The 15,081-nt window shown below is 37.8% G+C and overlaps 2 protein-coding genes across 3 annotated transcripts in view; both read right to left on the bottom strand.

The window, feature by feature from the left end:
- rin2b (Ras and Rab interactor 2b) overlaps positions 1-1,705 on the bottom strand; it is a 47,033-nt gene extending 45,328 nt beyond the window's left edge. Inside the window, exon 1 of the mRNA XM_056459427.1 lies at positions 1,611-1,705. The gene's annotated coding sequence lies outside the window, so the exon portion shown is untranslated. The remainder of the gene's footprint in view (positions 1-1,610) is intronic.
- A 3,197-nt stretch (positions 1,706-4,902) lies between these two features.
- On the bottom strand, positions 4,903-12,191 carry dtd1 (D-aminoacyl-tRNA deacylase 1). 2 transcript variants are annotated; one of them, XM_056459457.1, is made up of 6 exons: positions 12,088-12,191; positions 11,694-11,784; positions 9,519-9,754; positions 7,227-7,324; positions 6,907-7,085; positions 4,903-5,177 (listed from the first exon to the last, which is right to left on the bottom strand). In XM_056459457.1, the coding sequence occupies exons 1-5, from the start codon at positions 12,128-12,130 to the stop codon at positions 6,930-6,932; spliced, it is 624 nt and encodes a 207-aa protein (XP_056315432.1). In that variant the 5' UTR covers positions 12,131-12,191; the 3' UTR covers positions 4,903-5,177; positions 6,907-6,929. The 2 variants fall into 2 exon arrangements, with proteins under 2 accessions (XP_056315432.1, XP_056315433.1); XM_056459458.1 differs by having other exon boundaries at positions 4,904-5,177; positions 6,919-7,085.
- Positions 12,192-15,081: the final 2,890 nt, after the last annotated feature.

The following is a 15,081-nucleotide window of genomic DNA, read 5'->3' as shown; positions in this document are numbered from 1 at the left end:
TAGAAGGTTGGAAAAAGTTGCCTGGTCTAAGTCTCGATTTCTGCTGCGACATTCAGATGGTAGGGTCAGAATTTGGTGCCAACAACATGAAAGCATAGATCCATCCTGCCTTGTATCAACGGTTCAGGCTGCTGGTGGTGTAATGGTGTGGGGGATATTTTCTTGGCACACTTTGGGCCCATTAGTACCAATTGAGCATCGTGTCAACGCCACAGCCTACCTGAGTATTGTTGCTGACCATGTCCATCCCTTTATGACCACAGTGTCCCTATCAGACTGGTTTCTTGGATATGACAATGAGTTTGCTGTACTCAAATGGCCTCCACAGTCACCAGAGCTCAATCCAATAGAGCACATTTGGAATTTGGTGGAACAGGAGATTCGCATCATGGATGTGTAACCGACAAATCTGCAGCAACTGCGTGATGCTACCATGTAGACTAAAATCTCTGAGGAATATTTCCAGTACATTGTTGAATCTACGCCACGAAGGATCAAGGCAGTTCTGAAAGCAAAAGGGGGTCCAAACCAGTATTAGTAAGGTATACCTAATACAGTGGCCGGTGAGTGTAGATCGTTCACTAATCTCCACTGTTTGTATGTGTGAACATAGATATGGTTAAAAAGAGACGAGATAGGTACTGAAAAAGGAAGCATTACACAAATATTCCACTTCACATAACAATGACATTCACACAAGAGGAATCTAAATCGATCAAGTTCCCATATCTATTGTAAGCACATAGTTCTTAATAACGTAAACCACAGAAGATGAAAAATAAACCATGCATACTACAATACAAGGAAACATTTATCAATAGGCAGCGAGATCTAAAGGCTAAAAGTCTGTTTTATGCACAGGAGGGTGAACGCTCTACAGCTTACTACCCTTATAAACACATTCATCTTCCACTCTCTTCCTGTCACTGAAGTACGTGTGTAAAAATTGGGTGTGATGAATGTCTAAAAATCCTCCTGACAGATAGACCACAGTATTACAGAAGAGCAGTATAAACCAAGTTTGCTGGCACCATCAGACACCACAAAATAAACCATCTTGAGCAATTATGACTTACTGTAACTTTACTTTGCTGCAAAGTATTAACAAACTGCACTTTTGCTACATTAAAACAAATTGTTTTCAGATACAATCCTATATATTCCCTAGAAACAATTATAATAAAACGACGTTAAAATATGTTTACCATAGCCTATTTAAAAAAAAAACAATTATATTAAAAGTTATTACCACATTATGCTAAACAAATTACACAAATTTGACGCAAATTTGCCCCTCACAGCTTTGTATTAGTTTTAAAATTTCTTCTATTATTTTCCTTAGTAACAGATGACAAAATAAATAAATATAAACAGCTTAATAGTAAAATTCCCCGTCATAACCTAGCTATAGAGCGTTAAAATGCAACTAAAGTAAATATATCGAATAGTTTCATTCATCAATTCGACATAACAGTATTAAAGGAGAAATGAATTCGTGTGAAAGACATAACATTTAAAACAAAAAAACAAACTAGCATAAGTTGAACTGTTCTACTGTTAACACATAATTACGCAAGACTATATAAGAAAATAATATTAAATACGCCCACCTATGTGTGTTAGATCCTCTCCATCAGGCGAAAACCGTTAAAATCAACAGTCATGATTCTCCAGTGATTCTGTCAGTGTTTGACGCGCGTCACATACAGCGTTGCCAACTATTTCCAATGAAAAGTAGCTAAAGCCTGCCTGAGAATGTTGCCAGATGACATTACACAATAATTTGCATATCAGTGACGTCATCACGCAGTATCTGACGAGTGTAAGTCCGTCATGTCTCTCTGAGGCACCGTGTATTATATTATATTAATTAAAACATTATATCCAGATGCACAATAAATAGGTTCTTATTAACATATCACTTTGCGTGATGACGTCATTGCGTAATCCCGACTCAAAAATACATCTTTATGTAGTATACAAAATAACTAATGTTTTCTCAAATTGTCTGGCCATCTCAGGATAAACATTATTGGAAATATGTTCTTTTAGATTTGTATAAAAATTGAGTTGACTATTTGTAAAAGTAATACAAACAATTTTTAATAAGATTTTATTTTTATTTTTAAATATGACACTGATAATGAACAGTTACATTCTTTTAAATAATCACAGTTGTGAAAAGTAATAGTGACTTTTGTGAAAGTGACAACAATTATAGCCCTATTGGAATATATTGCTACCTAAATTACCAACAATTATACATGTTAACAGATATCAGTAATTAACAGTAATGAAAAGCAATCTTAGCTAGCAATTTACTCTACTGGGTGAAGCTTGCAGCCACTGCTCTTTTGAGTCACCTTTTAAAAATTGATAAAAGTAGCCAAATGAATGTTTAAAATTGCTACATTTGTTGCTAGGTGCTTTTTGGAAAAAAAAAGTTGCTAGGGTAATATGAGAAGTTGCTAAATCTAGCAACAAAATTGCTAAGTTGGCAACACTGGTCACATATGGTCACATCAAAAGTGTCGTCACGTGACCGACGCTGTACGTGGTAGATTTAGGCAAATCATTTGACCGAATAACTGTAAAATGAACGTGAAAAACAGTCATAAAGCTTTATGGTTGCTAAACATTTCGCTAATTCATTTTTTTTACAACAACAACAACAACAACAACAACAACAGCAAGAGGAGAACTGTAGCTTACTTGAAGAAAAGTAGACCGTGAACCTTGAAAATAAAACTTAAAAGTTGAAATAAAATAAACAAAAATGACACTCAACATTTCTAAATCTTAGGAAAAATTTTACTGAATATGAGATGTAAAAAAAATCAACTAATTCTACCTATTCATACACTGTAGACACGACTTTAAAAAACGATGTTGCTAATGTTTGCTAATTTCCCTTATGGTTAATGTTATGGTAAACATTTTTTTAATGAGCTACATGTAATTCAACTTAGTCAACTTAAAGTAATTTAATCTAAAATTGATTTAACAAAAATAAATAAAGCGAGGAACTACTTTTTAGTGTAAAAACCATGATGATACAGCAATAGCTAACACTGACTGCTATGAAGGAAAATACGTGTAAAATTCTGCTGGCAGCTTTTATATTTAAATGTAAAAAAATACCTAATGAATAATATTCAAGTGTTGTCTTAGACTGTTTTCATAATTTTGCAATTTGTTTATCGAGTTATTTTTTGCCAAACTCTTACAAAAATTAAACAGCAGCAACAACGGAACAATAAAAAAGACATTACTCACTCCCAATCTGTTCCAAGTTTACCACAGCTTCATTGTACCATTGTAACATTGTTTTTCACATTAGGAATAATCCTCTGGCATTTTCTATTTATGAAATAACCAGCAAAAAGGTTTCCTCACATAAGCTCATTTGAGCTTTGTCAGTCGGTAACACTTTCATAAGATTATTAACTCAAGTTTGATGTAAACCACTGTTGCTACTATGTAATAAAATCCATATTTTAAATATCCTTATGTTGTAATATTACCAATCTGTTAAAATAATCTTAATATGCAATGCTAAAAACTATTATTTCCTCAATTTTATAATTTTTTATGGAATATTAATAATTGTATCATAAATAAATAAGTAGTGCTTGCTTTATCACTGTAGAGTCACATTCAAAATATGAAATGTATACAAGTATTTATACACTCACTGGCCACTTTATTGTGTACACCTGTCCGACTGCTCGTTAATGCAAATTTCTTATCAGCCAATCACATGGCACATCAAGACAATCTGCTGCAGTTCAAACAGAGCATCAGAATGAGTAAGGAAGGTGATTTAAGTGACTTTGAACGTGGTATGGTTGTTGGTGCTAAACGGGCTGATCTGAGTATTTCAGAAACTGCTGATCTACTGGGATTTTCACGCACAACCATCTCTAGGGTTTACAGAGAATGGTCCAAAAAAAAGTGAAAATATCCAGTGAGCGGCAGTTCTGTGGGCGCAAATGCCTTGTTAAAGCCAGAGATCAGAGGAGAATGGCCAGACTTGTTCCAGCTGTTAGAAAGGCAACAGTAACTCAAATAACCACTCGTTACAACCGAGGTCTGCAGAAGAGCATCTCTGAACTCACAACACGTCCAACCTTGAGGCGGATGGGCTACAATAGCAGAAGACCACACCTGGTGCCACTCCTTAGCTAAGAACAGGAAACGAGGCTACAGTTCGCACAGGTTCACCAAAATTGGACAATAGAAGATTGGAAAAACATTGCCTGGTCTGAGTCTCGATTTCTGCTGTGACATTCGGATGGTCGGGTCAGAATTTGGCATCACCAACATGAAAGCATGGATCCATCCTGCCTTGTATCAACTGTTCAAGCTGGTGGTGGTATAATGGTGTGGGGGATATTTTCTTGGCACACTTTTGGCCCATTAGTACCAATTAAGCATCGTGTCAATGCCACAGCCCACCTGAGTATTGTTGCTGACCATGTCCATCCCTTTATGACCCATCTTCTGATGGCTACATCCAGCAGGATAACACGACAAAGCGTAAATCATCTCAGACTGGTTTCTTGAACATGACAATGAGTTCACTGTACTCAAATGGTTTCCACAGTCACCAGAACTCAATCCAATAGAGCACCTTTGGGATGTGGTGGAACGGAAGATTCACATCATGGATGTGCAGCCCACAAATCTGCAGCAACTGCGTGATGCTATCATTTCAATATGGAGCAAAATCTCTGAGGAATATTTCCAGTACCTTGTTGAATCTATGCCACGAAGGATTTAGGCAGTTCAGAAGGCAAAAGTGGGTCCAAACCGGTACTAGTAAGCTGTACCTAATAAAGTGGCCGGTGAGTGTATAGTATATCTAGTTATGCAATAAGCAAAAATAATCAGCAGATTTCTTTTCCATTTGTTTTTTTTTTTTTTTATTAAAACATCACAGAGATGTATACATTTAATAAATAAGATGTCATCGTAAACATTCAGATGTTCAGAGTGGTGTTAGAACACCACTGAGATGTGCCTGAGTCTTTTTTTCCACAGGTGTTTGTGGAGCTGCTACTTGTTCTTGAGTTTATATACAATCCAAGCTTCAGAAGAAGATAAGAATGGGCGTTAAAATGGACATTTGAGAAGGACAGAAAGAAACCAGCAGTCCTCTGAAAGCTGAACTCATCCTAAAAACACGACAAGAAAGAAATACAATGAGGAGACTGGGCTATGTAGTGTCAGTCAATTCAGTTCTATACAGAGGAAAAGGTAACATAAATCATGAGTATATGCATACTTTTAAACAAGATTTGTTTTTGTCTCTAAATAAAGGATAAATTTGGACTGTTAAAGAAAATCTAATAGAAGTCTAACAATTAGCGCAGCACAATTTATTATTTCAGCATCAATATTGCAATGTGTTTTACCATAATTGAGTAAATGTTTATCATTTGCATATGTTTTAAGACATGTGACTGTGTAAGCACATAAAAAAAAGGAGTATCGAGTTACTGAAATCGAAACCTTCTGAAAACTCCAGCCAGGGTGAAGATTTTCCCACCAAACACAGAAGACATGCATTGTGTATTCCGCATTGTTCGACTGCTGGACATTGATTTACGTCAACTTGTATGCAGTCTACTCGCAAAAATACTAAATTCCCCATTTGGTGTGAATCCATCATAAAAGTGTCATTGTCTCCGCCTGTTGTTTCGGTGTGCCTTAACTTGCATCCCAGTGCGTTTTTCGGTTATCATGTGGAGGGAGACTTTTTTTAAAACAAAAGCGGGGAAGCCTCTGTTCATAAAAATACCTGTTTATGTGTGTTTTTAACCTTTAGTTGGACAGGACATTGGAGGAAAGTATTGGGAGCAGATAGACGGGAAGGGTCGGAAATCTAACTATATGTCTCGAACTATACGGTGCTATATGTCGGCTTTTGGCGTCGACAGACAGGTCATTTTTGAACCTAAAAGTTGAACAGTGTATACAGAATTCTAGGACAATAGGATGGTTAAATAATGAAGATACAGTAGGGGAAATAAATATTGAACACACCACCATTCTTCTCAGTAAACCTATTTCTAAAGATGCTGTTGTCTTGAAATTTTCAGAGTGTTGAAATGACACAGGGGAAAAGCATTGAACACATGAAGAGAGGTGTAGAAAGACAGTGAAAGACCAGACAGCAGCTGAAATCTCTCAGTAGTTCTTCAGCAACCCTCTAGCCTTCGTCATTGTAAATTAATATTAGCTGCTTCAGTCCACCATCATTATCAGGATGATGAAGATGAAACCAGGGTGGACATTTCAGTAAGACAACGATCCAAAACACAGCCATGTAAACTCTCAAATGCTTTCAGAGAAAGAAAATCAAGCTGTAGAATGGCCCAGCCAATCACCTGATGTGAATCCAACTGACAATACAAAATAAAGCTCAGATATGATAGATGAGACCCACAGAACCATCAAGATTTTGCACACTGTTAAAGTCAGTACTTTCTCCTTGTGTCATTCTATTGTTATTAAACATAATTAATTATTCATATTGTTTTGTTTTATTTTTATGTTGTATTGTTTGGGTTTTTACCAAAACCCGGTTCAATACCATGTCAACAGCTCCTTTAGAAATATTACTTCCAGGAAAAAACATGACATGTTCAATACTGATTTCCCCCACTGTATACTGTACATATACACATATATATATATATATATATATATATATATATATATATATATATATATATATATATATATATATATATATATATATATATATATATATATATATAGATAGATAGATAGATAGATAGATAGATAGATAGATAGATAGATAGATAGATAGATATACACACATTGTATAAGAACAACAAAAAAATAAGTAAAAGTCCCAGTGTGCAAGAGTGTGCTCACTGTGCAGTTCACCGTGAGGTTGTCTATGGTTCTCGTTCAGAAGACACGTCTCCCTCGGCTCCGCTGCTGGCACTGGGATCTGCTTTAGAGCGCAGCGCTGCCTTCTCTCTGCTCGAGTCGGATGGCCCTTTTGACCGCGTTTTCTCTTTCCTCTGCTGTTGCTTCTCTTGTTTGGACAGCTGAGGAATAAAGAAAGAAAAACAGCCACCCTGTTTTATGTCCCAAAACAATTTATGCAGTATTAAGAACCACCAAGAAATTTCTTAATGCTTTCCAAGATGATGGAAAGGCATCGATTTAGTCAAATAAATGCTGGATACCAGTTTAGGGTCTGTGGGGGCAGGAGGAGACTCCAGCTGAATGGTCACGGGTCCGTCGTTTTGAATCAGTACCTGCATTTTTGCTCCAAACTGCCCATCTGAAAACACAAAGCTGCAAACTAAATATTGGGTTATGACGAAAATTAATTTGCTGTTTCAAAAATGCATCGTTATTCTCTATTGCTCTAGGCTAGTTTCTAGCAGAAGATGGCACTCTACGCTAGTGTTTAACATCAGACAGTGCTCTAGGTTAGTTCTTAACAGCAGATGGCGCTCTAAGCTAGTTTTTAACAACAGACGGTGCTCTAGGTTAGTTCTTAATAGCAGATGGCGCTCTAGGCTAGTTTTAACAACAGACGGTGCTTTAGGTTAGTTCTTAATAGCAGATGGCGCTCTAGGCTAGTTTTTAACAACAGACGGCGCTCTAGGTTACTTTTTAACAACAGACGGTGCTCTAGGCTAGATTTTAACAGCAGACGGCGCTCTAGGTTAGTTTTTAACAACAGACGGCGCTTTAGGCTAGTTTTTAACAACAGACGGTGCTCTAGGTTAGTTCTTAATAGCAGATGGCGCCCTAGGCTAGTTTATAACAACAGACGGTGCTCTAGGTTAGTTCTTAATAGCAGATGGCGCTCTAGGCTAGTTTTTAACAACAGACGGTGCTCTAGGTTAGTTCTTAATAGCAGATGGCGCTCTAGGCTAGTTTTTAACAACAGACGGCGCTCTAGGTTACTTTTTAACACAGACGGTGCTCTAGGCTAGATTTTAACAGCAGATGGCCCTCTAGGTTAGTTTTTAACAACAGATGGCACTCTACGCTAGTGTTTAACAGCAGACGGTGCTCTAGGTTAGTTCTTAACAGCAGATGGTGCTCTAGGCTAGTTTTTAACAACAGACAGTGCTCTAGGTTATTTTTTAACAACAGACAGTGCTCTAGGCTAGATTTTAACAGCAGATTGCCCTCTATGCTAGTTTTTAACAGCAGACGATGCTCTGGGCTAGGTTTTAACCACAGATGGCACTCTAGGTAAGTGTGCTACGCTAGTTTTTAATAGCAGACGATGCTCGAGGCTAGTTTTTAACAGCAGACCACTTTCTAGGCTAGTTTTTAACAACAGGCAGCGCTCTAGTTAAGTGCGCTAGGCTAGTTTTTAACAGCAGACGGTGCTCTATGCTAGTTTTTAACAGTAGACGGCACTTTAGGCTAGCTTTTAACACCAGAAAGAGCTCCAGGCTATTTTTTAACCACAGATGGCATCGCTATTCTCTTTTGAATCGAGAGAAGCGTTCTAGACAAGTTTAACAACAGACGGTGCTCTAGGCGACTTTTTAACAACAGGCAGCGCTCTGGGTAAGTGTGCTAGGCTAGTTTTTAACAGCAGACGGTGCTATAGGCTAGCTTTTAACAACAGAAAGAGCTCTAGGCCAGGGGTGTCCAAACTCTGTCCTGGAGGGCCGGTGTCCTGCAGATTTTAGCTCCAACCTGCCTCAACACACCTGCAAGGATGTTTCTAGAAAGCCTAGTGTGTGCTTGATTAGCTAGCCCAGGTGTGTCTGATTGGGGTTGGAACTAAACTTTGCAGGACACCGGCCCTCCAGGACTGAGTTTGGACATGCCTGCTCTAGGCTAATTTAACCACACATGGCGGTCTAGGCTAGTTTTTAACAGCAGACGATGCTCTAGGCTAGCGCTCTAGGCTAGTTTTTAACAACAGACGACACTCTAGGATAGTTTTTAACAACAGGCAATGATCTAAGCTAATGCTCTAAGCTACTTTTTAACAGCAGATGGAGCTGTAGGTTAGCTTTTAGCAATAGACAGCGCTCTAGGCTACATTTTCACAGCAGACAGTGCCCTAAGCTAGATTTTAACAGCAGACAGCACTCTAGTTTAGTTTTTAACAGCAGACGTCCTAGGCTAGTTTTTATCAGTAGACAGCACTCTAGGATAGTTTTAAACAGCAGGCTTTCTAGGCTAGATGCTAACAGCAGACGGCACTCTAGGATAGTTTTTAACAGCAGATGGAGCTCTAGGCAAGTTTTTAACCAATCACTCAAATTTTCAAGAGAAAGAAGACTTGTGTGTTTGGAGTGATGTAAGATGACTTATGTCATGAGAAATCAAGTCAAGTCAAGTCAGATGGTATTTGCAAGGAATTAAAGGGATGCAAAGTACAGCTGTTAAAGCACACAGCGCCATCTGCTGCTCAGAATCCATTTAAGAGAGAACAGCGATGGATTTGAATATCTCAGAAGTAAACTGTTCTTTTTTTTTTAAGAATTACAGCTCACCTTTGATAAGTTCTGGTTTATAGGTTTCCCTCAGCTGCTCCAGCATGTTGTTGTAGAAGGGTTGTGCCAGTTCAGCAGGCATGGCAGCATGATAGTCAGGCTTGTTTCCCTTGAGGAGACACTGCAGGGTAAACTGACTCACACACAGCACCTCCAGCTCCCCGTCCATCACACTGCGGCTCCACGCACGGCCGTTTTCATCCTCAAAAACACGCAAGTTCAGAATCTTACGGACCCTGAGGAAAAACATCAGACTGATCACATGAACAGAACAATGTCTGATGAACAATGCATTTAGCAAGGCTATATTAAAATAGAAAGAACATTTATGATTTTTATTTATTTGTAATAAATTCATTATTTTTGAACATCAAAGAATACTAAACATGTATCACAGCTTATACAGAAATATTAAGCTGCATAACTGTTTTCAACTGTTTATAATATGAAATGTTTAGTGTATTAAAATAATTTCTGAAGGCTCATGTGACAGAAGCAAGGACAATTAAAATGTTGCTTTGTCCTCACAGAAATCACTTTACACATAGAAATTGTGATAAAATGAGTAAATAAAAATGTTATAAACTCCTTACATACACATTCATACATATATATATTTTTTTTAAATAAAAAAATGATAAAAAATGACAAGTAACAGACATAAAGAAAAAAGTTTCACTGCCATTATATGATGTAACAAAGATTACAACCCACTTTAAAAAACAAAGTTTCTGAAACTGGTTTTTCACAGTGATTATATGCATGTACGTTACTTACATACACTCACCGGCCACTTTATTAGGTACACCTTACTAGTACCGGGTTGGACCCCCTTTTCTATTCAGAACTGCTTTAATCCTTCATGGCAGAGATTCAACAAGGTACTGTAAATATTTCTCAAAGAGATTTTGGTCCATATTGACATGATTTTAGTAGATTTGTCGGCTGCACATCTATGATGCGAATCTCCCGTTTCACCACATCCCAAAGGTGCTCTATTGGATTGAAAAAGGTGACTGTGGAGGCCATTTGAGAACAGTGAGCTCATTGTCATGTTCAAGAAACCAGTCAGAGATGATTCGCGCTTAATGACATGGTGTGTTATCCTGCTGGAAGTAGCCATCAGAAGATGGCCACACTGGTCAAAAAGGGATGGATATGGTTAGCAACAATACTCAGGTAGGCTGTGGCGTTGGCACAATGCTCAATTGGTACTAATTGGCCCAAAGTGTGCCAAGAAAATATCCCCCACACCATTACACCACCACCACCAGCATGAACAGTTTATAAAAGGCAGGATGGATCCATGCTTTCATGTTTTTGATGCCAAATTCTGACCCTACCATTCAAATGTTGCAGCAGAAATGGAGACTCATTAGAACAGGCAACGTTTTTCCAGTCTTCTATTGTCCAATTTTGGTGAGTCTGTGCAAATTGTAGCTTCGGTTCCTGTTCTTAGATGACAGAAGTGGCACCCGATTTGGTCTACTGCTGCTGTAGCCCATCCGTCTCAAGGTTGGACGTGTTGTGAGTTCAGAGATGCTCTTCTGCAGACCTCAGTTGTAACGAGCAGTTATTTGAGTTACTTTCTATCAGCTCAAACCAGTCTGGCCATTCTCCTCTGACATCAATAAGAACTGCCATTCACTGCATAATTTATCTTTTTTTGACCATTCTCTGTAAACCCCAGAGATTGTTGTGCGTGAAAATCTCAGTAGATCAGCAGTTTATGAAATACTCAGACCAGCCCGTTTAGCACCAACAACCATGCCACTTTCAAAGTCACTTAAATCACTTTTCTACCTCATTCTGAAGCTCGGTTTGAACTGCAGCAGATCATCTTGACCATGTCTACATGCCTAGATGCAAAGAGTTACTGCCGTGTGGTTGGCTGATTAGAAAATTGCATTAACAAGCAATTGAACAGGAGTACCTAATAAAGTGGCCTGTATATCAATAATATAAATAAAACTGTTACATCAACATGAACCCTTTAAGCATTAGACAAGTTCTACCATTGTTAAAAGTTCCTAATGGAAGCATAATAGCCAACAAACATGCATTAAGAGTGCAAATTATACTCTTCCATATTTGGTATTACTGTTAATATTATGAAATTATATTAGCATTACTTTAGACCTCAAGCTCATTTTAGCTAGATAAATCAGTACTTACATGTAGTCCACATCCTTCTGAGTGTCCTCCACTGAGATGCCGAGTAAAACACAGAGTCCTCTGCCGATGGAGCTGATCTGCTCCTCTCCAACTGTTTCAGAAAGTACAGGGCTGACGTCATCGTGTACAGTAAACCGATATGCGTGCTTAAAATCATATTTTAGGCTCACAGAAACATCTGAACACGACAAACAGAATTCAATGTTGTTAAAATGTGCGTTTTAGATGAGATGTTGTTGAGTTGAATGAGCGTGCGAAGGTGTTAAAGTGTGTGTGTAGTGTAGTGTGTATGAGCAAGGCTGCACACCACTTTCATCATAATATCCATTAATGAACTGTAAAGTATTCGAGTAACAGTTGTACTGACTGTGAAATTTGCAGTTTTGTGACGTACCTGTTACACTTGCTTTAGTTACTCTTTGAATGATCGCCTTCATTGTTTTGGTCTCCAATCAATCACGTGTAACACTCGAACACCTCAATCTTCCGGTTTCTTCGAAGCCCCGCCCATTTGAACGTGCTCGCGCAATGACGCGTCTGCCTCTTGTGGAGTGGATAAGCGCAAGGAAGGCGTGAATGTTTATACTGTCAGGTAAAATAAATTTTTAAGCATTTATTTTTTATGATTTTAACACTTTAAACATATTCCTGACATTTTACTTTAAATATTAAAGCGCAATAAGCAACTTTAAACGCACGAGGCTTCCACTATAGTTATTTGTTGCTGTATAAAGCAGCTGGTTTTGCTGTTTGCTATTATTAAGGTAATTTGAGCCTATTTAACATTTATTTCACACCTCATTAACACTTAGTTTACTCTAAGTACAACAATCCTGATAAATACTTTGTATATCTGAGAATAATACCAGTAATGTCCTTACTGTGTCTGAAGATGAAAACTATTTATACAAACTTTGAATGCATTTTTACACAATTGTTATAACAGGATTATCCACTTTTTCTTGCAACATGAAAAGGATTTACTTTGAATGTTGGAAAAATACCTAAGCGCATTAAATATGTTTGTATAATTATGACTTTTAAGATAACACGCTTTTTAGAAATGATTACACCCTATAATATATTCATCTCATCTTCATATGATTTTCCAGGGCCGGGTTGCGGGGGCAACAATCTCAGAAGAGAACTCCAGACTTCCCTCTCCCCAGACACTTCCTCAAGCTCCTTTGGGGGGATCCCGAGGCGTTCCCAGGCCAGTCGAGAGACATAGTCCCTCCAGCGTGTCCTGGGTCTTCCTCGAGGCCTCCTCCCGGTGGGACATGCCTGCAACATCCTTAGGTAGGCGTCCAGGAGGCATCCGAAACAGATGCCCGAGCCACCTCAGCTGACTTCTCTCGATGTGGAGGAGCAGCAGCTCTACTCCAAGCTCCTCCCGGATGACAGAGCTCCTTGCCCTATCTATAAGGGTGCGCCCTGCCACCCTGCGAAGAAAACTCATTTCAGCTGCTTGTATCCAAGATCTTGTCCTTTCGGTCTTGACCCAAAGCTCATGACCATAGGTGAGAGTAGGAATGTAGATTGACCAGTAAATCGAGAGCTTTGCCTTTCGGCTAAGCTCCTTCTTTACCACAACGCACTGATGCATTGACCGCATTACTGCTGCCGCTGCACCAATCCACCTATCAATCTCATGCTCCATCCTTCCCTCAGAAACACATTCAACTAAATCTAATTGTATGTATGGCATCCTTGATTTTTCCGTTGGTCATAGTTTATATTCTTGTAAAACATTCATTAGGTTATACTTTTTTGCACCATGATCTTAAATTATTTGCTTAAAATGGTTCCAAGTTTGCCATTGGTATCGACTAATCAAATGTAAAACAATTAAATCAGATTTGCACACATATTTTTATATAGGTTACAGGATCCTATAGAAAGTACTCATTTATAAGCAAGACCATTTTTTTTCTTCTTAGAAAGTAGTTATGGTGTACTCATTTACACTCAATACATTATATACACAGTGCTCAGCATAAATAAGTAAACCCTGATTTGAAAATGCATATTTTATGTCCATTTCTCAGTGAATATATAGGCAATATATTTTGATGCATTTTGAACAGACATTTATTAAACAGATACATTTATTAAAATAAAATAATATTATTTTAATATTTATAATATTCTATCTTTAGAAATACAAAGATAATACATTTAATTTCAAGCAAAATAGTACAACAAATATCAAATAAAAAAATCTAAATTTGACATATTGTGTTTCTCTTGATTTCTTCTCTTTTTAAAATTTTTATTAAATATTTTTTATAGCATATAGATTTGGGTGTACAAATGTTTGGACCGTTATCGTAAGTTATTTTGTTAGATAAGCTTCAGATTTGGCTTTAATACTGACTAAACTAATGTATATGCACAAAAATAATATTGTAAAGCTTCCTACTAAAAATATGAATTTAAAAGACAGATTTTGTGAGGGGTGTACTCATTTATGTATTTTAATATATATATAGGTATATTTCCCAGTAATGGATTGCAGCTGGAAGGGCATCTGCTGCCTAAAACACATGCTGGATAAGTTGGCGGTTCATTCCGCTGTGGCGACCCCTGATTAATAAAGGGATGAGCCGAAAAGAAAAGGAATGAATGATAATATAAATGTATATATTATATATAATATATATATATACACATACACACTTCATAAAAATGATCAACATGCAAAACGACCAAATGTAAAAAAAAAAAAAACATAAACAATGACTAAACAAATTAATCCTCAATGCAACCTTTTGGACTTTTTGTGTATTTCACTTATTTTATTTTTTATAATTTTGTCTGTGTTAACATCATACATTTTGGCTCAGGTATGTATTCTATACAAATATTATTCACCTTAATTTCCTTTTCAGGAGTTCACATTTAGGGCCGCATGGTGGTGCAGTGGGTAGCGCTGTCACTTGACAGCATGAAGGTCACTGGTTCGAGCCTCAACTGATTCAGTTGGTATTTCTGTGTGGAGTTTGCATGTTCTCCCTGCGTTTGCGTGGGTTTTCTCTGGATGCTCCGGTTTCCTCCACAAGTCCAAAAACATGTTCTATAGGTGAATTGGGTAGGCTAAATTGTCCGTAGTGTATGTGTGTGAATGAGAGTGTGTGGGTATTTCCCAGTGATGGGTTGCAGCTGGAAGGGCACCTGCTCCGTAAAACATATGCTGGATAAGTTGCCGATTCATTCCGGTGTGGCGACCCCTGATTAATAAAGGGACTAAGCCGAAAAGAAAATGAATGAATGAATGAATAAGTTCACACTTAGCTTATGATTGATTATAAAGCATGTTTGGCATGCTGTACCAGGAGAGAACCCTGAGCTCATAAAATCCTTGAGCCTGGGGCTCCCTCCCATTTTC

The sequence above is a fragment of the Danio aesculapii genome, chromosome 6 (genome assembly GCF_903798145.1).
Source record: "Danio aesculapii chromosome 6, fDanAes4.1, whole genome shotgun sequence".
Taxonomy (NCBI): Eukaryota; Metazoa; Chordata; class Actinopteri; order Cypriniformes; family Danionidae; genus Danio; species Danio aesculapii.
The sequence above is the reverse complement of the archived record's forward strand: the minus strand, read 5'-3'. Positions and strand labels throughout refer to the sequence as shown.